Source organism: Oryctolagus cuniculus, chromosome 6, assembly GCF_964237555.1.
Source record: "Oryctolagus cuniculus chromosome 6, mOryCun1.1, whole genome shotgun sequence".
Taxonomy (NCBI): domain Eukaryota; kingdom Metazoa; phylum Chordata; class Mammalia; order Lagomorpha; family Leporidae; genus Oryctolagus; species Oryctolagus cuniculus.
The window spans coordinates 48,338,064-48,359,899 of NC_091437.1; the positions used below are offsets into that span (position 1 = coordinate 48,338,064).

Here is a 21,836-nt window from a genome sequence, read left to right on the forward strand (position 1 = left end):
ATGAATGTCTGGATTTCTTAGCTTCCATTATGGGAGGCAGACTTTGTCTTGTAAAGTTGGAGATCCTTCAAATACAACATTCAGATATGGGGTAGGAAAAGAAAAAAAAAAAGAAATGTCTACTGAAGGCGCATAATTCTGTAGGCAGGGTCTGATAGGGATGGGGTTATTATCCATATATTACAATACAGAGAGGAATGTATTAGGCATGTGTTAAGGATATAAACAAGGAAACACTATGTGCAATGCTTACAGGCATGCACTCTAAAACCAGTGATGTGTTCAAGTCCCAGCTTGGGCACTGCTTCATTATGGATATTGATCCATTAAAAACTATGCTCCTAGGCTGACTTTTACCTACAGTTGCAAATGTGATCAGGCACTGTCAATCAGAGATACCTGCTGGAGACGTGCATTCAGAACTAGACCGAGTGAACAAAGAGCGATGGCGCTCAGCATCTACTGTCTCACTGAATAATATGTGAAATCAGTACACTTCTGTGCAGCAGACAGTATTAGCTGCTTTGTTCAGCAGGTGGCCACATATTCTCCCAGGAGAAGTAGCTAGGATGGGGATAGAGAGCTGGGTTGAAATTCTGGGGCTTATCTAAAATCTTAGCTCAGAACCTGTTTCTTAAATCCTCTCAAATAATTCTGTTAGCCAGATCAGTCCCCTTCTGCTTAGGTATGTTGGATTCTATTTTCTTCAACCAAACCTTAATCAGTGCATTCTTGCTAAACTATGTGACTTTATATATGTCACCCAATTTCTCTAAGACCTAATGTCCCCATCTGTAAAGAGAAGATATCAACAGCTACCTCCTAAGAAGATAAGTGAGATCTCGTCTATAAGCATAACACAAGGTTTGAGATAAAGTCGGAAATTAGTAAAAGACAGCTGCTGTCGATGAGGAGGATGATCATGAAGATAATACATGAATCATGAAGCTGGCTGTGAAGGAGGCTTGCATAGGAAGACAGTAGACACTGGAGGCTATCATGGGGAACATTCAATTTGCAGAACTAACGAGCATTACGGAAGAGAAAAATTCTTCAAGTGTTAACACAGAGAGCCAAGTTCAGGGTCTGAGAAAAGCCAGGCTAAGCTGCACTTCAACAGGCTGCAACTATCAAACAGAGGCAACTGGAGTCTTCTGGAAATGCCTCAGGGAAGGTCTGGGGGTGTATTTATGCCTCTGGCTTATGATGTGCACATCAAGTTTTGTGAAGTAATCTCCAGCCAACACTAAAACAGAAACCCAAGTGACATTTTCACCTAATTAGGATCAAAAATAAAATGAAGTCTAGCCAAGAAGATACAAGCTTTGCAGCATGACAGCACTGTTGGCACATTTCCTGAACAGAAAGAAAAACTAAGTAAACAAGTCTTTGTCCTACAACCATCTCGCTATGAAATTTGTATAGAGAGATTTATGAAGTTAAGACCTAAATTGCAGGCCGGCGCCGTGGCTCAACAGGCTAATCCTCCGTCTTGCGGCGCCAGCACACCAGGTTCTAGTCCTGGTCGGGGCACCGGATTCTGTCCCGGTTGCCCCTCTTCCAGTCCAGCTCTCTGCTGTGGCCAAGGAGTGCAGTGGAGGATGGCCCAAGTGCTTGGGCCCTGCACCCCATGGGAGACCAGGATAAGTACCTGGCTCCTGCCATCGGATCAGCGCGGTGTGCCGGCCGCGGCGGCCATTGGAGGGTGAACCAACGGCAAAGGAAGACCTTTCTCTCTGTTTCTCTCTCTCACTGTCCACTCTGCCTGTGAAAAACAAAACAAAACAAAACAAAACAAAACAAAAAAAAACAAACCACCTAAATTGCAAGATCTAATCGGCATTTTCAAAGCAAGAGGAAAAATTATCATTAAAAATTAAAAGACAGTGGCCACCACCTTCAGAGAGCAGACCCTCATCAAACACTCAGTATACTGAGACACTTAGGAACTCATTCAGTCTTTAAGAAAAACGTTTCACTTTCAAAAATCTGGAACTGGAATCAGCATCTTTGTAATTGCTCCTTGCTGTTCTTTGACTTGAAATTTGAGCATTCTGCCAACACATCCCTTTTTTAAAAAGATTTATTTATTTATTTGAAAGTCAGAGTTACACAGAGAGAGGAGAGGCAGAGATTGTGGTGGGGTGGGGTCTTCCATCCAACGGTTCACTTTCTAATTGGCAGAAACAGCCAGAGCTGCGTTGATCCGAAGCCAGGAGCCAGGAGCTTCTTCCGGGTCTCCCATGCTGGAACAGGGGCCCAACATCTTCTACTGCTATCCCAGGCCATAGCAGAGAGTGGATGGGAAGTGGAGCAGCTGGGACTAGAACTGGTGCCCATAGGTGATGCTGGCACTTCAGGCCAGGGTGTTAACCCACTGGGTCACAGAGCTGGCCCCCTGCCAACACATTCCTAAACTTCACAGACAAAAGGCTGGGTGGCTCTCAGGCTAGCTCACTGAAGTGCCAAATAGGCTTAATAAGGTAGAGGGAGGGAATCTTCTGAGTTCAGTTGACTCTAGTTTTTCATAGTATTTATACTGACCTTTGTTCAATGTTATAGAGTAAGCATCTAATAGAAAACTGTATGCATTGCTAAAAGAGTCACCCCTCCATCTCTAAAATTCTAAATTTTTAAAAAAATTTTATTTATTTATTTGAGAGGTAGAGTTACAGACAGTGAGAGGGCAAGATCGAGAGAAAGGTCTTCCTTCCATTGGTTCACTCCCCAAATGGCCACAACAGCCATAGCTGCGCCGATCCGAAGCCAGGAGCCAGGTCCTTCCTCCTGGTCTCCCATGCAGGTGCAGGGGCCCAAGCACTTGGGCCATCTTGTACTGCTATCCAAGACCACAGCAGAGAGCTGGATTGGAAGAGGAGCGGCTGGGACTAGAACAGGTGCCCATATAGGATGCCGGCGCTGCAGGCAGAGGATTAACCCACTGCGCCACAGCGCTGGACCCCTAAAATTCTAAATTTTCAAAGCTGCTAATTTATTAACTCATATGAAAAGTTTGACTGCTTCAAGGATAGTACAGAGAATCTGCTATCTAAGCAGGTCCAGCAGCTACTATGTTTCACAAATCCGCTTCCTGGATGTTTCACTTCACACACTATCTAAGGGCCTAATAGCCTGTTGAGGGTCATGAACCAAAGAAGTGGATTTTCACTTGTGAGAGTGGAAAATACTAACTTGATAAAACTATGTGTTCCACTTCTTTTTGTTTTGATTTCCTTTCCAAATATGAAAACAACTATTTCCTTTCTAGTACACTTCAGGCTTCCTTTTTACTTCAGTGTTTCTGAAATCAGAATCTAAGAAGATTCTTCAAAAATATTGTGAAAACAAAATTAGGAGTTTATTTTGATGCAAAATTCTTTGGAATCCATGTAGTTTTCATAATATGCACATTCCATGAACTGTTTAAACATCCCTCATATATGTGAATATCAAAATCATTATGATCAAAATAAACTGACATTTAGTTTCACTTCTGTGAACTTTTAAGAGCCCTTATATCTATCAAGAAATGAAAATATTATACAGTGTCAGATTTCATTATTCTTATTATAGTAATGAATCTTACAATTTATGGTACTTAAGAGTAGGCAATAATTATTTGCCAGACATTGACACCTGATAAAGTAGCTATACTGCATTGCTATCCCATCTGCTCAAAGATGGTCCACAGTGTATATAAGGCTCCTTACACAGGGGATTTCTCTGGCCTTTAGCCCATTCATTTTACAATATAGATAAATGTCCATACAATCTGTAAGTCACATCAAATGTCCACATGAAGGTAAACCAAGTGTAAAACATGGTACTGTAAATCCCTCAACCTGGAAGTTTAAATAGGCACTATCCTGTAAAACAATGTCACAGACCTTAACTTTTACCTTTTATGTAATATGACAATTCAATGTTTTTGAATTTCTGAAGTCCCAGAACAGTGATTTCCATAGTGTGGTCCAATCATCAGGAGTATTAGCATGCCCTAGGATTCTGCCAGAAACACAAACTCGGGTTTCACCCACATCCACTGAGTTAGAGAACCTGGATATGAGACCCCACAATCTGTGTTTTAATTAGCCCTCAGAAGATTCTCCTGCTCACTCATGTGTCAGAGCTATGCCCCAGGAGTGGGGAATGTCTGTCCTGTGGACTATATAAGTCCTGCAAAATCATGTAGACTGACCCTGCTAATGCAATTGGAAGTTGGACTTGAAATCTCTATCAGGCGAATTGTTAAGTTGATAATTTTGTATGGCTCATGAATGATATTATAAATATCCAAATAGCTCTTGGCAGAAAAAAGGTTCCTCACCCCTGTTACAGCATTCACTCCTAAGTTTGACTACTGACAATAATCACATGTAGAACTTATAACATTAATGATTCAGTAGGTCTCTGGAGTGCCTGGTTACTTGGATTTAAAAAAAAAAAAAAACTTCCTGTGAGAAGTCACACTCTAGAAATTTTCAAATTCAACCAATAATTTCACAGATTGTGAGGATGTCCGTGGAGTACCAGACTGGTCCTCTAATCTACTATCTGGCTGTGGTTACCAAATAACATGGCAAGATGCCTGCTAAACAACATAGGAGCTATCTCGCTTCCTAGTTAAGATACTGGCTTTGGGAGACTCAGAACAGCATCCAAGTAGCCCTGGGCACTTCATAAATGGAGAAAAAAAAAATGAGACACAGTTCCAACATTTTTCTTAGGACTGAAAGAATGGAAAATTGTCACGTGCACAAGTCTCAGAAAAAGTCACAGTTATTATGAAAGATTCTAGCCTACTCTTCTAAACAGGTTAGTTAGCAACCCCAGCTCTCCTCCTGCCCTTTTCATCAACGAGCCTGAGGGTAGAAACAATCAGAGCACTTTGCTTCAGAGAACACTTGCCAGGTACTTGTTCTGATCCAACTGGTCCTTTGCTTACAAAAATGAATCAATTTTTCAAGACCAGCAGCCATCTGAGGAACCAACATAAATACTTACCATTGCAAAAGAATATAGAAAAGGACAAAGACAGAGGAGAGCTTGTAAAATAAATCAATATCCTGAAACTCAAATGGATTTTCCATAAGAGAATAAGTGACTGTGAGAAATGAGTATTCAAAGACAAACCAAGAGTTTTCAGAAATTTAAAATACGGCTGCCCAACTAAAGTATGTCCACTAATGACTTCTTTCAAATAAAATAATAATCTGAAAGATAAAAATCAAAGAAATTAATAAAGATCCATGGCCGATGAATATAAGAGATCCAAAATCTAAGTAGTGGAAATCAAAGAAGAAGAAAATAGAAACAATACGAAGAGGAAATGAAAATTGTGAATAAAAAATAAGATATCTCTTTACTGAAGGTAAAAACAAATTTAAATGTAAAGGATTCACTATTTTTATTGTTCATAACCAATATTAAGACACATCTTTTATATCTAAGTCAGCACTTTATATTCTAATTATGGAAGAATTGAAAGAACAACAGTCTTCAAATCCAGATATACTTCAAGTCAGAAGCAATATCTGCAAGTGGTGCCTGAGGTTATTTTCATTTATTCTTTATTTTAATGAATTTTTAACCCATTAAATGTGATTTATGATACAATTCTAAGAACATCATGATATTCCCTTCTTCTCTCCCACATCCTTCCTCCTCTCTTCCTCTTACCCTCCTTTCTCCTCCCTTTGTTTTTTTTTTTTTTTTTTAGTTTTGAGATACCATTTTAACTTTACATTATAGTAAAAATGTGTAAAACTTCATCAAATAAGAAGCTGAATAAGTAAAAGCAAAATGACCCTAGTTTAGTAGGGATATAGACAACTCTTCTAAACAATAATTAGACAGAAAAATGACCATCTCACCACTTAGAGTAAATTTAAAGTAATCACAGATTATTAACACTATAGTAGTGAAACATTCTTAACCACTGGTTTGACAAAGGTAGGAGACACAGTTTTACAAAACTATATTTGAAGCAATTCTGATACAGAGAGATTTTTTTTTTTCCTTTTTTTGTTTGTTTTTTAAATTTTAGCTCTCACATATAAGGGAGATCATGTGGTATTTGTCTTTCTGGTTCCAGCTAATTTTACTCAACATGTGCCCTCCAGCTGCATGCAGTTTGCTGTAAATGGTAGAATTTCATTCTTTTTTTATTGCTGAATAACATTCCACTGTGAATGTATACTACATTTTCTTTACTCATTCCTCTGATGTGGGCACACTGGTTGACTGCAGATTTTGGCTACTGTCAACAGTGCTACTATAAACATGGTGGTGCAGGTATCACTTTGATACATTGTGTTCAAGTCTTTTGGGTATATACCCAGTAGCAGGATTGCTGGATCATATGACAAGTCTTTTTCCAGCTTTTAAAGAAATCTCCACACTATTTTCCATGGTGATTGCAGTAATTTACATTCCCAGTAACAGTGTAAAAGTGTCTCCCTTTGTTCACATCTTCACCAGTATTTGTTAATCACTTCATTTTGGATTTTAGCTGTTCTGATGGGGTGAGGCAATATGTCGTTGTGGTTTTGATTTCATTTTCCTGATGGCTAGTGATGTTGAACATTTTTTTCATAAGATTCTTGTCCATTTGTATTTATTTTTTTCAGAAATGTCTGTTGAATTCCTTTGCCCATTTATCAACTAGATTTTTTTTTGTTGTTGAATTTAAGTTGATAATATATTCAGGATATTAATCCTTTGTCAAATAGGTGGTTTGCAAATATTTTTTTCCCATTCTGTTGGATGTCTCTTCATTATATTGATAGTTTCCTTAGCTGTGCAAAGTTTCTGAGTTTGATATAGTTCCGTTTAGTTTTGCTTTTGCTGCCTGTGTTTTGGGGATCTTGTCCAAGAAGTCCTCCCCTACACCACTGTCTTGGAGTGTTTCCCCTATATTTTCTTGCAGTAACTTCAAAGTCCCAGGTCTTAAATTTAGGTCTTTGACCCATCTTGAGCTGAATTTTTTTATATGGTAGATGTATGGATCTAAATTCATTCTTTTACAAATATACATCCAGTTTTACCAGAACCATTTGTTGAAGTGATTATCCTTCCTTGACTGCATGGTCTGCTCACTTTTGTCAAAAATCAGTTGGCTGCATGTGTGTGAATTAATTTCTGAGCTCTCTATCCTGTAACACTGATGTATGCATCATTTTTTTCTGCCCGTGCCATACTTTTTGATTACTATATTTTTGCAGTATTCTTTGAAGTCAGACGTTGTGATTCCTCAGGCTTTATTTTTCTTGTTCATGTCTCTCTGGCTATTCTGGGTCTTTTGTGATTCCATATGAATTTTAGGATTTCTTTTTGATATTTTGGTAAGGATTGCACTGAATCTACAGATTGCTTTAGGTAGTATGGACATTTGGGTGATATTAATTCTTCCAATCCAGTAGCAAGGGATAGCTTTCATTTTTTTGTGTTCTTGATAATTTCTTTCATCAATGTTTAATAATTTTCACTGTAAAGATCTTTCACTTCTTTGTTTAAATTTATTCTAAACATTTGATAATTTTGTGGCTATTATGAATGGATTTCTTTCTTTCTGTGAGTTCCTCATTAGCATAAAAAAGCTACTGTTTTTTTGTATGTATATTTTGTAATCTGCAACTTTCCTTAAATGGTTCATCAATTCTAATGGGAGTTTCAGTTTTTCCATGTATAACATCATGTCATCCGCAATGAATGATGTGACTTCCCCTTTTCCAGTTTTGATGCCCTTTCTTTCTTTCTCCTCCCTAATTGCTCTTCCTAAAACTTCCAGTACTATGTTGAATAAGAGTGGTAAGAGTGGACATCCTTGTCTTGTTTCATATATGAGGGGAAATACTTTTAGTTTTTCCCAATTGAGTATGATATTGGCTGTTGGTTTGTGATATATAGCATTTAAAATTTTTAGAAATGTTTCTTCTACATTTCTGGAGGGTTTTTATCATGAAGGGATGTTGATTCTTTTCAAATGTTTTTTCTGCATCTATTTTCAAGGCCATATGGTTTTGGTTCTTCATTCTGTTGATGTACTTTATGATGTTTATTTAATTGCAAATATTGAACCACCCTTGCATTTCTGGGATAAATCCCACTTGATTGTGATGTATGATCTTTTTATGTGGATTTGGATTAAGTTTGATAGTGTCTTACTGAGAATCTTTGCATCTACGTTCATCAAGCACATAGGTCTGTAGTTTTCATTTTATGACCAGACAAAAAAGATCACTAAAGATACATTGGAGTTGAAACACACTATGGAACAAATGGACCTAACAGACATTTACAGGACATATTACCCAACATTCATCAGTATGTGGAACATTTTCTAGGATCAACCACATTTTAGGCCATAAATCTGGTCTTAACATATTTAAAAAGACTGTAATCATACCATGTATCTTCCTAGAACATCAATGAACAAAACTAGAAATAAACAATAAGAAGAATACTAGAATAATCATAAATACTTGGAAATTAAACAGCATGCTACCAAATGATCAATGGGTTATTGAAGAAATTAAAAAAGAAATCAAAAACTTTCTTGAAATAAATGGCAATGAAAACACAACATATCAAAACCTGTGGGCTACCGGAAAAGCGGTATTAAAAGGAAAGTTTATACGTTTATGTGCTTACATTAAAGGAAGAGAAATGTATCAAATTAAAGATCTAATAATGCATCTTAGAAAAACAAGAACAAAACCCCACAACAACAGGAGGCAAGACATAATAAGGATCAGAGCAGAAGTAAATGAAATTGAAACTAAAAAGCTACAGATCGACAAAACAAAAAGTTAGATTTTTAAGAAGATAAACAAAATAGATAAACATCTAGCCAGATTAATAAAGAAAAACACTCAAATAAATAAAATTAGGGATGAAAAAGGAGACATTACAACTGACACCACTGAAATACATTGTTAAGAAACTACTATGAAGAAATATATGCTAACAACCTGAAAAACTTCAAAGAAATGGATAAATTTCTGGATTCACATAAGCTACCAAGATTAAATTAAGAAGATGCAGACAATCTAGATAGAACCATAACCAGCAGTGAAATTGAAGCAGTAATCAAAAATATTCCAACAAGAAAAAATCTGGGACCTGATGGTTTTTCCACTGAATTCCACAAAACACTAAAACAGAAAATAACTCCAATACTCTTCAAACTATTTCATAATATTGAATAGGATGGAACTCTGCCAAGCACTATTTATGAGGCCAGCATCACTTCGATACCAAAACCAAACCAGAGTTTCTAAATACACTTCTAGGCACTTGTCTTTAGTCACAAGGGACTAATAATTGTTAAACCAAGTTCACAATCCAAGAACATTTGCTCACATAAGAAGGATGGGAAAACAAATCTCTCACAACACTGATACAAGTCTAGAAAATATCAAAATAGGGCAGTGTATGCAGCGACTTCATGAAGCATTTGCAAGGCTCTTTGCTTTTCCCTGGATACATAATTATGACTAAGCCTCATGGAGTTTCACAGGAGTAGTTTTCTAATTCAAAATAATTTAAGGATCACCTAAAATACTTGGTAGCTTCATTATTTCACATCTGCACTTTACCACCTCTTCCTCCATCTACATACCTGCATAGACACATGCACACATATCTTCTCTTCTGCTGAGATGTGGAAAGATCAAATGACTCAAGATGTTCAGATTATTTAGAAAAGCAGCAAAAATTTAGGATGTTAGCCTTATTCCTCAAACACAATTGTAAGATGCATTCTTAGGAGCAAAATCTGAGAAATGAATGCGAGTTAACTGAATAACAGACCGTCAGTGAAACACACTCATTGGTCTACTTTAAATCTTAGCAGGGATGTGTTTTTCATCCTTTCCTGAACAGCATTGCTCCCAGAGGTGTATGCAGATGAGAGCCGCATCCTCACATAGGCCACTGCTTGCCTAATTGTCCTTCAACTAAAACTGAACATATTGCTGGTGCCAACTACCCCTCATGTCACAGCTACTCAGAATTAGCTAATCTCCTCACTTTCCCCAGGAAATAATTCCTCCTCTCCCAGAAAATGGTCTTACAGAATGTAAAATCTCATCTGATTTTTTACAAGCTGGAACTGCTATGGAATTTTCTGTCTTTTTTTTTAAATTTTTCAGTTCCAAATTGCCTTTTGGCATCTTTTGCCAATAGTGTACTTTTATCCTTAGGTCAGATATAGTCTTATCTCTTAAGAGGAAATTCTGTTGTTATTTCAAAGTATCTATTCTGTTCAAACACGACTAGTCTCCCAGCTTAACTCTCCCTTCTTCAAGGCAAATGTGACTTTCCAACCCCAACTCCAGTTTATCCTACTGGTTCTTTAAAATCCATGGCTTATGTATCATTCAAATTTCAGTCATTCTGATTGCTAGCTGTCCCTCTAAAATGTTGTGACTCTAATTGAGAACAATATTCCAGGTGGGGAGGGCGATGCTGAGCCCCGGGCTCTCTGTAAACGGATTTACTAGCTCTCAAGACCAGTAGAAATCTGTAGCAGTATGGGATTTTTAGTAATCAAAAGTAGCAATACATATTATTAATTACTAGATTTGTTCTCTACGATATTTTATTTAATCCTCAACAACCTCATGTGATAAGCAACTTTATTTCCATTCTATGCACCAGGGCACTGAGGCTCAGTATGACTCAGGAAGCAGTGACTTTGAGAGGCCAGCAAGAATGATTTCTGACGCTCTTGCAAAGTTCAGAGTGTGGGAATTTTGCTGTTGTTAGATCTTTTTAAAAGGATATGCCTGAACGGCTGTTTGCTCACCTGCTATAGCCCTGTGAAGTTGCCCATGAAACAGCTGCTGAGAAAATTCTGTACCTTCTCACTATCTGTCCATCCCACTAAGGCTGAGATTAACCAACAAAGCAACAATGTTGAGAATGAGACACTGGGCAGGCCAATTGTGGTCCGGGAGAGACAGTATTAGATAATAACTTGAGCAGGCTACCAATGGGTCTGGTTGAATGAATTCCATGTTCCCTTTCAGACAGCAGTTCAAATGTCCCACATGCAGAATTTGGAATCAGGGTTGAAGGCTGTCTCAGGCAGCATTGCTCTTCTGAGTGAGGGAGGCATCACTACGAGGCCATATAGCCCACACTGTAATTAATCAGATGGCCCAGAATCTAACAGAGCAACCGTTATGGAACTGACTATTCCCATTTCAAAGGTACATAATACTGCCTCCTCCTGCTTTCCTTATTTTCATTTCTGGAAGTGACATGTTAAGTGGCCTTGCAGTATAACAGAATGCTGTGTCCTCATCATAACACGACTTGAATTTTATATATTTGTAAAAAGAAAGATATATTTGCTTGTATTAACAGTCTTAAACTATATTTGGCAGTATCGGATTTCCAAGGCATTGGCACAGCCAGGACAATTCATCATCTCTGAACTAGAATTCATTCCTCAATTTCAAGAAAGCTCAAAAGAACTTGGTTAATATAGGCTAGTGCGTAAGTTTGTTAACTGGTGCTTTCAGGGTGACATTTCCTAAAAAGAAATCAGCAAGTATACCAGTGTCCCTTTCCCAAAGTGACTGAAAATTACAGAGAAGAGAAGACATAGACAAAGTAGAGACCATAGATACAAATGCTATGTAGACACAACATTACAGAGAAGAGAAGACATAGACAAAGTAGAGACCATAGATACAAATGCTATGTAGACACAACATGTTATCTGACTATGCAGATAACAGCAACACGGTGGCAAAAGAGACAGGGTTTAAGATACAGGACTGGAAACACCTGGGAATGGGTTTCTCCTTTCTATTCTGGCAGTTAACTTTTGTGTTCTACATAGTCATCAATATAATAGAGACCATTTAATTCTCCAAATCTCATCAGTTCTAGCCAAGTCTCCATCACTCTAAATTTAAGAAAAGTTATGAAATAAGCAGTAATTCTCACTGATCTTCTAGCATCCTCAGCACTCTACTTCAGGCCTTGCTTTAAACATCCTTTAAGACCTGATAAATCTAACTGCTTTACCTTAGCAGGACTACTCACTATTACACTTTTTATATTAATATATATTTATTCAAATCATATCCGTGGCCTTTATGACAGAAGAGGGTAGATGTATTGCTCACCATTTTATCTCTAGAGTACATTATAATGCTTGGTAAATAATTAGTGCTCCATAAATATTTAGTGAATGAGTAAATTATTAAATGAATGAATAATAAATGAGCTCAGTCTTCATTTTCCCTGCTCTGAGCTGCCTAAAATCAGTTTATATTGTCCTCTCTGAATCTGAACCAATAGTTAGTGTTGACATGTGGACAAGGTGTTGAAGATTTAGCAATGTCATTTGCAGTTGAGAAAGGGAGTGTGGACGGAGGAAAGGAAGAGAAGAGGCCACAGAAAGAAAGAATGGGAATGAACAAATGACTAGAGTTTTCCTAAAGGAATGGAGTGAATGAATAAGGTGGATAATCAGAACAACCTGTTTAATGGATAGAATGATAAGTTTATTTGAACATGCCTGATGAACTTCCTATGCATAATAACAGGGTCTGGATATAACACATATTATTAATACCATACTTCATTCTCTATAGCAATGATTTTCTGTCTCACTGAATATGAGTAAGGGCCAATTTCCCTTAAGAAAAGATTATTTCCATGAGAACAGAGGTCTGTTGACCTTGTCCCTCCAATATCAGTGTCTCTACTAAGGTAAGTCAGATACCAACAGAGCTACTGTGCCACTATGTGGCTGTATGAACTTGAACCAATCATTTTTTAATGCTGTTCCTCTAACTGTAAAGAAGGGAATATTAATATCTAACTCATTGTAATACAGTAACTATGAACTGAAATGAGCTATGTAAAGGCTAATGGATTATCATGTTAATTTTTAATATTCATGTCAAAATTACACCTTATTAACAAGAAACACCTGGATGTTGTCTATGTCCTTAGGCACAACTTCTTCAAAATAAAAAGACCTTGTTTGTTTATCTGAGCAGGTTGAGTAAGGCTCAAATGAAGAAACATCAGTGAATGTGCTTCATTTCCATACAACTATGGTGTTTTAAAAGCCCAGTAAAATTTTACCTTGAAAAATGTTCTAATCACTAACATTCATGTTGCACAGGAACAATATATTGTTCAAAATATTCTTATAATATGGGAGAACTATGTGGGAAGATTAAATAAGAATAGGTGAGCTGGAATAACAATTTATATGAGCCTGGCATTGTAATTCCACCCTTTAACCGTCAATCCCATGTGCCTACTTTGCCATGATGTACCTGTCTCATCTGAGACCAGGAAGGAGGATATACTATAATGACCGAGTGGAAGTAAAGCTCTGTATGGAGGTGCCTTGAAGCTCCCAGAAAGTCTCATATATACCCAACTCCACCCTGTTTGCTTATTTACTTCCCACCTCATAAGAGACTGAAACAAGATCAAGTGGCCCTTTGGTGCTTTTTGGTTTCTGGACCTTGATTTTGTGTCCTTCTCTGCTCTCCTCCCATGCTCTCTGGCCCACTCACAGTGGTTCTCTCTCCATATGGGGTTGCCCACACTCATGCATGAGTGTATATTCACTCTCTCTCTTTTAAATAAATCCAGCTCTCACTTGTGTGCTCTATTTATGGCTCTGCTTTAAATTCTTATCTCTGTGGGGGCAAGAAGTTGGAATAAAAATTGAGATACTTATGACCATAAAACTTGCATCAGCAACTTGAAAGTAACAAAGAATTTAGACTTTAAAGAAAAACATTATGCAGTCTACATATACCATGAGTTAAGAAAATGAACGTACAAGTAATCCTAAAGATATTTACATAAAATTAATCATTGAAATCCAATAAAGCAATTTCACTAAAAAGTCCTGTAAGGCAAAGATCTAGATTGAAAATAATGATTTAGAATAGAAGTGAACAGTTTCTTCAAAAATGTATGTAAGTTTAATTATCCCTACATGGTATCTTTTGAAATGGGCAAAAATTCCTACAATGTGTCATAAGTGCTGTGTTTCTGCTCAGAGCAGTTATTTAGACGCATGTGGCATGCCACAGCTAAAATTTCTCAGAAACGCCAAGCGTATACTAACAGCTGTCCAGTTACTTATTGCTAAAAATGTTGGAAATAAAACTGTCAATTACAATTATTTGGTAGGGTAAGTTATGAAAACAATGCAAATAACCGACAAATAAAGAGAGATTCAAAATGTTCTTCCATTGTGAACCACCTCTGTGTTGGACCCTGAAATGGAGATCAGTTATGGAATTAGCAATTCAGCCCATTCCACAGAGTAGGTGACTGAATCAATATGGACACTAAAACCAGTCTAGAAAAGCAACCACATTGCAAAACAGGTCAGCATAGTAGTGGAGTAAGTGCACATGCTCCTGTACTAATCTTGCTCATTATACAGCCTTCAGCAAAAATATAAACTTTAGTCCCTCAAACCAAAAAAAAAAAAAAAAAAAAAACCACAAAACAAACAAACAAACAAAAAAAACTGACTAATCCAAAACCTATGAATAGGTAAATTTATTTTGCAATGACAAATTTCATTTATGAAAGACAAAGGCTGTTAGAATATGTTATACTTTCCACCTCCACCTATTTTTCCAAATCTGTTGGAACTGTTTTCACAAATTCCATACTTTACATGCCTAGAACTGCCCTGCATCTCTTTTCAGATTCTTAGAAATCTTTTATTACCAGATTACTTCTTCTATAAACATTTCTGCCGAAGGTCTAGCAAAAAGACTGAGTTTGAACTATTTCTGAGGGATACCAGTACCTCGCTCCTCAAAATCCAAGGTGCTAGCACAAGCTTTGGTCTAGACAAGAACCAGCCGTCTGTCTAAGGAAAAGCTTACAGCAAAACTCCATCCAGCTGGATTCTAAAAAAAGACTTACAGCTTTCTATTTCCAAGGTGCAGTTTTGTTCATCCAGTGGGTACCGCCTTAGGTCCATCATGCAGGCCGCTGTGGTCGTGATTCTGGTAGAGAAATAGCAATGATACGTGTTAGCAGGTCCACGGCTGGAGTTTACCATTTAAATCCAAGTAATGAAGAAAAACTGGGCTTCTAGGAGAATGTGTCTTAGCCTAAACCCTATCAAAATAGTACTGTAACTTTGGATAACCATTTTCCTTTACAAATCTTATGTTGATGTGCAAAATAAAGAGACTGGACTAAATTGCTATTTTCCAAAGTATAGTCCATGAACTATTTGTACCAAAATCATGTGAGAGTGTTTGTTAGATAGGCCATGCCCATCATACCCATGTTTCCAGAATGTTTTACAGACAGCTATGGAGGCGTGGCAAGTGGGTGGGTACTGTTCTATTTTGTGAGCATTGCAGGTGACTAAGAACACTAGAATATTCCTCTTCCTTTCACATTAATTTTCTACTTCCTTTCTCAAAACCCTAAAAGTTGACCTATCAATCTCAATCTGAACTTAATCTTCATTTTTTACCTTTCTGTACATAGCGTAACATGCTGAGTATGCTGTACAACACATAAGCATCTTTTATCTAGCACTTGATTCATTCCGTTATATATAATTTCATATTCCTATGAATTTTAAGAGAATTTCATCCTATTTATTTAGAACACTGACACCTTTATTATTTTATCAAGGAGAAAATAATCTGTGTTTTAAATTTGTTTTGGTCTTTTTTTTTCAGGATATTTTTCCCCACTAATCTCTCTACACAAAATCTTTTAGGATCCAAAAGCAAATAATTCTAAATGATTCATCATTATGTTTTCTGATCAATGAAGCAGCATAAGGTCATGAAAGAGCACTCATTCTTTAATACATTAAATGTAGGTGTAATTAACAAACTTTGATAAGGCATCTAACAGAGTGCCTAGTAAAGAGTAGGTTTTTTAAATATATATATCTACCAAAGAAATCTAAGAGTAGAAATTACTAATTTTGAATTTGACAAATTTAGGTGTCCTCCACTGTGAGAGGTACTCTCTGTGCTGGAAACAGAGGAAAAAAGGTGATTCTAGTTGGGAGACATAGCCCACAGTTAGAGAGGCACTCTGGCAGTAATTTAAGGGAACAGAGTCTACAGAATTAGTGAGTTAGGTTTGAGAGTTTCAATTCGCTGTTGTATGGTGGAAGCATATAATTAACACAAGCAGTTCTTGCCTCTTTCATTTGACTTCTACTTTGAGTTTCTGAAGTTCATTTATTTATCTGAAAGGCAGAATGTGTGTGTGTATGTGTGTGTGTGCATGAAAGAGAGAGACGGAGAGAGATCTCCCATTTGCAGGCTCACTCTCCGAACACCCACAACAGCTGGGGCTAGGCTAGCCTGAAGTCAGGAGCCAGGAACTCCTCCCAGATCTCATACATGAGTGATAGAGACCCAAGTATTGGAGCCAACACCTTGTGCCTCATTTATTACGTTCTATGCTATGTTAATTTTTTTTTTTTTTTTTACACTATGTGGGTATCCTGGAGCTGATGTACACCCTATTCCTTTCTTTCTTGAGTAAGTCCTTTTTGGCTCCTCTACCTCATTGCATTTCCATTCCTACCACTTCCCTCTGAATCTATGTCTCCATTGCGTCACATCCGAGTCACTGCGTATCTTGATCTCCCTACTAACTATTATCCTCACAAAATCACAAAGCAGATTGTATCACCTCTCTGCTTAAATTTTTTAGGTGGCTTCTCCATTAAAATCCAAAGTTCAAGCTGTGACCTGCTCTGCCTTGAAGATCCTGTGCCTTTCTTCCTTCCCAGTGCCAAATCCCTGGTGTGGCTGTCCCATCTCTTCCACTCCTTACATTTGTTTCTCTGCCTAGATGGCAGTTCATCTTGGTCTTCACAGAACCATCCCTTTGGCCCTGCAGTTCTAATGTCACCTCCTCCAAGAAGACCTTCCCCAGCAGTCCATGCAGAGTGGCTACCTAGACCAATGCTCCAACTTACCTTTTTATTTATTTCCTACAAGCAGTTATCACAATATGAAATTATCTTATTTATATTTTAAGGAAATGTCCATTACTTCCAGTGAAGATTGTTTAATAGTGCATTATTGGTTCTATTTATTGTTAAGACAATAAATTTCTGTTGAATGGATAAAAGCACAGATTTGTAAAGAGGTAAGCAGTTGATGTTCCTCATTATACTATAAGCTTTTTTAATTTACAGAATTAGTTTGCTCCATTATTTCTCTTTAAATTTAAAATCACACTGTGTTTAAGAATTAAATATTCATTTATATTTTAATATTACATAAATATTAACAGATATATTGATGTTTTAATGGAATTTACTAAATTCATATAATATATAATTTCTATTAAAATCAACACATTCTTTATTCAGGCTTTAAAAAATAAAATTCATATTGGCTACGTGACATATAGTTGTATTTCTCACTGGTCTACTGATTTTTTTTATTAAACTTTTATTTGCTTATTTGAGGGAGAGAGGGAGAGAAAGTAAAAAGAAGAAGAGAGACAGAATTCTCATCCATTTATTCACCCCACACAGCCAGAGATAGGCCAGGTCAAAGCTAGATCTGGGAACTCAATCCAGGTCTTCCATGCTGGTGGCATGTGTTTAACTACTTGAGTCATCATTTTTTACTTCCTGGAGAGTGCATTAACAGGAAATTGGAATTGGGTACGGAGCAGGAACTCAAACCCAAGCACTCTGATGTGGAATGTGGACTTCCCAAGCAATGACTTAACAGCTGGGTCAAATACCCACCATACTGATGTATTTTGTTTGTTTGTTACTTTGACATATAGATGTAATCTGAATTCTCACATCCCAAAACCTGTATTGAATAGAACAGAAATTTTCAAAGCAAATAAAATTAAGTGCATGATGGGCATACAAAACAGAAATAGAGAAAAGTAACATCAACTGATAGAATGACTATAAAAGACATGCAAGTTACTAGAACACACATGAAAAAGGAGAGATTTAAGCACAGAAGGTCTGGCTGTGTAAATTAAGTGAAGTTTGAATTGCTATTAAAGGTTGCAGTTCACCTTCTGCTGGTACATATTCAAGCCAGCTAATATCTGTGAAATAGTGCTGTGAACACCAAGAAAATAAATCGACTAATGTGATCACAGGAACAATGAGTTTTACTTGTTTAAAAAATAAAGTAGAAGAAACTGTTTTTCTCACAACATTCATATTCATGCCAGTATTTTAGTGTTTTTAATGGTATGTTACATTTCATAAAGCTAAAAAGCATTGTAAGTATTTTCTAGTAAGTGTTTACAAAATCTTTGCAGGTGACTTTTGATGAATTAGGTGGAAACTCTAGAGATAATACCATCCATTTGAGTCCTGATCAATGCACAAGGATGAATCACCTTAGACAAGTCACCTGTAATCTCTGACACCTGGTTTTCCTGCAAATAAAACCTTGTCATCCTGCTTTGTTGTGAGATGACAAAAATGGGAAGATATTCATAAATCATAAGATGTTCTGCATTTTTTCTAAAATTATTACTAGCTACTGATGTGTACAGACAGTAAACACTCATTTTACAAGAGGATACTTGGTAGTATATGTTTGCATACAAAAGAAACATAGAACAACCATCATATTTATAAGCAAAGCAGATATATAAACATGGAGGTAAATGGTTTCTCAGTGAATAAATACGCTAAGCAATTGCCTCAGATGTGACTATGCACCTGTAGCACAATGTGCAAGAGAACCACATCTCCTCCAAGCCCTGTGAGGTGAGGAGCCTCATCTATTTTTGTCTGATTTACCTATCCAGCACTTTGCTTGCTTCCTGGCGACGTCACTAACTCAAGATAATAATAACAAAAATATTGACAAGCAAAGAAAAGAGAACTACATTCATCAACATTCTCAAACTAAAGATATTGAAAGAATACTCTACATTATCTTACATAAAAAAACTCAAATTAATTTGAAAGTCAAAATCATTTTTACAGAGTGACCCTGGAGTGAACCTTATTATGAAAAGCCCAGCAATTAAGTATTTAAGCCTGTTCTTTGGGCTGGATTTCTACAAGAATGTCAATACAATAAACATATTTAACGAGCTTTTCATGAACATGCCTGTCCGAATTCTGAGAAATATCCTTAGTGGGTTTTAAATAACTCAACACGATTACTACAGTTTTTAGAATGGAGATAATAACCCCTTATGCAACATTCTTGAGTAAGTTTTAGGACCATGGTGAAATGAATGGAGACAGCTGTGTCTTCAATCAAAAGAAACACTCAATAATGTCTACCGAATGCACCCTATTTACCTTAGGCAAATCCTCAACTTTTAAAAATGGATATATTTTTCAAAGGACTGAATTCTATTGTATGATGAAGGCCATCTTTGTGAAATGCCAATATTGTGACTGGGATAAGAGATCTTTCAAACAAACTTCGTATTGCTTAGTCATTGGGCACTGATATCCAAAAATGACTTGTGTCATAAAATACTAACATAAAATAAGAAAAATAAACATATAACACAGTCTAAATATTTATTTATTTTTTTGGCCAGGCAGAGTTAGACAGTGAGAGAGAGAAACAGAGAGACAGTGAGAGAGACAGAAAGGTCTTCTTTCCATTGGTTCACTCCCCTAATGGCCGCTACAGCTGGCGCTGCGCCGATCCGAAGCCAGGAGCCAGGTGCTTCCTCCTGGTCTCCCAGGCGGGTGAGGGCCCAAGCACTTGGGCCATCCTCCACTGCCCTCCCAGGCCACAACAGAGAGCTGGACTGGAAGAGGAGCAACCAGGACAGAATCCAGCACCCCAACCAGGACTAGAACCCGGGGTTACGGTGCTGCAGGCAGAGGATTAGCCAAGTGAGCCATGGCGCCAGCTGAGTCTAAACAGTTATTAAATGCATCTATAATACCATGAAATGTAATAACTAAGCCAGTATTTTGTAATAATGCTCTAATAGATGTTTTATGGTTTCATTACCTGAGATTAGATTTGATAATGCTGTCATAGCACTTCAAGTTTTGATATAACCAAAGTGGTTATTAAATACTGGATACATTCACCCCTCAGCCAATATAAAAAATTTCATAATCATAATCAAAGTGACACACTTAAAAGCTTTCAGCAGACACTTTAAATGGCACTTCAGGAGCTAGAATTGGGTCAAATATATGCTTAAACACATGATAACTTTGTAAGAATTTCAGCCAGAGGTCACAAGAAAGTGACTTTTAAATATTTTTTCCTAAAAAATGTGTATTTATTGGGGTGGGCATTTGGTGTTGTGGTTACTACGAAGCATATCAGAATGCCTGGGTCTGAGTGCCAATTGTGCTTCCTGCTAATGCGCAACCTGGGAACCAGCAGGTGATGGCTCAAGTACTGGGGTTCCTACCACCCATATCTGAGACTCAGACTGAGTCATGAGCTCCTGCCTTGGTCTCACACAGCTTGAGCTGTGGACATTTGAGGAGTGAATCAGGGATAGATGATCTCTCTGTGCCTCTCTATGCCTTTCAAATAAATAAAAATATATAAAAGTTTAGAAAAATGTGTTTGAGAGAGAAGGAGAGAGCACCAGAGGGCCAGAAAAGTAATTTCATCCACTGAGTCACTCCCTAGATTCCTGCAACAGCCCAGACTGAGCCAGGTTGAAGCCAGGCGCTGGGAATTCCATCCTGGTCCCCCTTTGAGTTGCAGAGACCCAAAGACTTGAACTATCACCCGGTGCCTCCCTGGGAGTGCATTAGCAGAAAGCTAGGATCAGAAATTTAACCCAGGCAATTTGATATGGAATGTGAGTGTCGTAACTGATAACTTAACCACCAGGCTGCTTATCTGTCCCTAGAATGTGACTGTTAATTTCTACTTTGTTTGAGTCCTTTATCTAGGTAATCATTCAAATTATTCCACAAGAAAAATTTGTTTTGCAACATCTTTTCATGTTAAAAATAAGATGCCTTATCCTCAACTATATTCAAAACATATTTTTGTAATCCACAGCACACTTTCATTTTACTCAAAATGTTCATTTACTTAAAAGCACAACTTAGAGAAGTTGAAAGAATCTTCTCACATTATTTAGCATCACCTTAGACAAAGATTAATTTGTTAAGGTCAATTACCAAAGAAAATTTATTTTTGTAGGTTATAATACAAAGTTAACATTTTTAGCTAGGGGTGGGAGTAAGTTCCAAATATTGCATTTAAGCATGAAAGTATGAACTCAAATTTTTAAAAATCCTAAAGGGCTTATCTGAGTCTCTTCCCCTAAAGATCCTTAAAAAAAATTTTGCTTCCATATTCTCCAAGAAGTTCTGATGTTTTTCTGTCTCATGACCATGTGGGTTGGGAAACGAATCTGTCACATATCCCTCTCCTGTAATATGCTCTTATGGTAGAGAAGGTAGAATGTTGCTGTAGGAATTGAGTGACTCTGCTTCAACACTCTCACTAGCCACAAACAAACCTAATATAAGGGGCTAGTGCTGTGGCGCAGCGGGTTAAAGCCCTGGCCTGAAGCGCCGGCATCCCATATGGGTGCCAGTTCTAGTCCTGGCTGCTCCTCTTCCGATACAGCTCTCTACTATGGCCTGGGAAAGCAGTAGAGGATGGCCCAAGTGCCTGGGCCCCTACACCCACGTGGAAAACCCGAAAGAAACTCCTGGCTCCTGGCTCCTGGCTTCGGATCGGCACAGCTCTGGCCGTTGCAGCCATCTGGGGAGTGAACAGCAGATGGAAGACCTCTCTCTGTAACTCTGTCTTTCAAATAAATAAAATAAATCTTAAAAAAAAAAAAAACTAAAATTAACCCATCTCTAACAAAGTTTTAGATAT

General features: G+C 37.4%; 1 protein-coding gene across 4 annotated transcripts in view; it reads right to left on the reverse strand.

The window, feature by feature from the left end:
* The window catches only part of GABRB2 (gamma-aminobutyric acid type A receptor subunit beta2), a 304,185-nt gene that overhangs the window by 127,656 nt on the left and 154,693 nt on the right, over positions 1-21,836 (reverse strand). For all 4 annotated transcript variants that reach the window (XM_051843578.2, XM_070076396.1, XM_051843577.2 and 1 more), the window contains exon 6: positions 14,938-15,020. In XM_051843578.2, the coding sequence (XP_051699538.1) occupies positions 14,938-15,020 (83 nt within the window). The remainder of the gene's footprint in view (positions 1-14,937; positions 15,021-21,836) is intronic.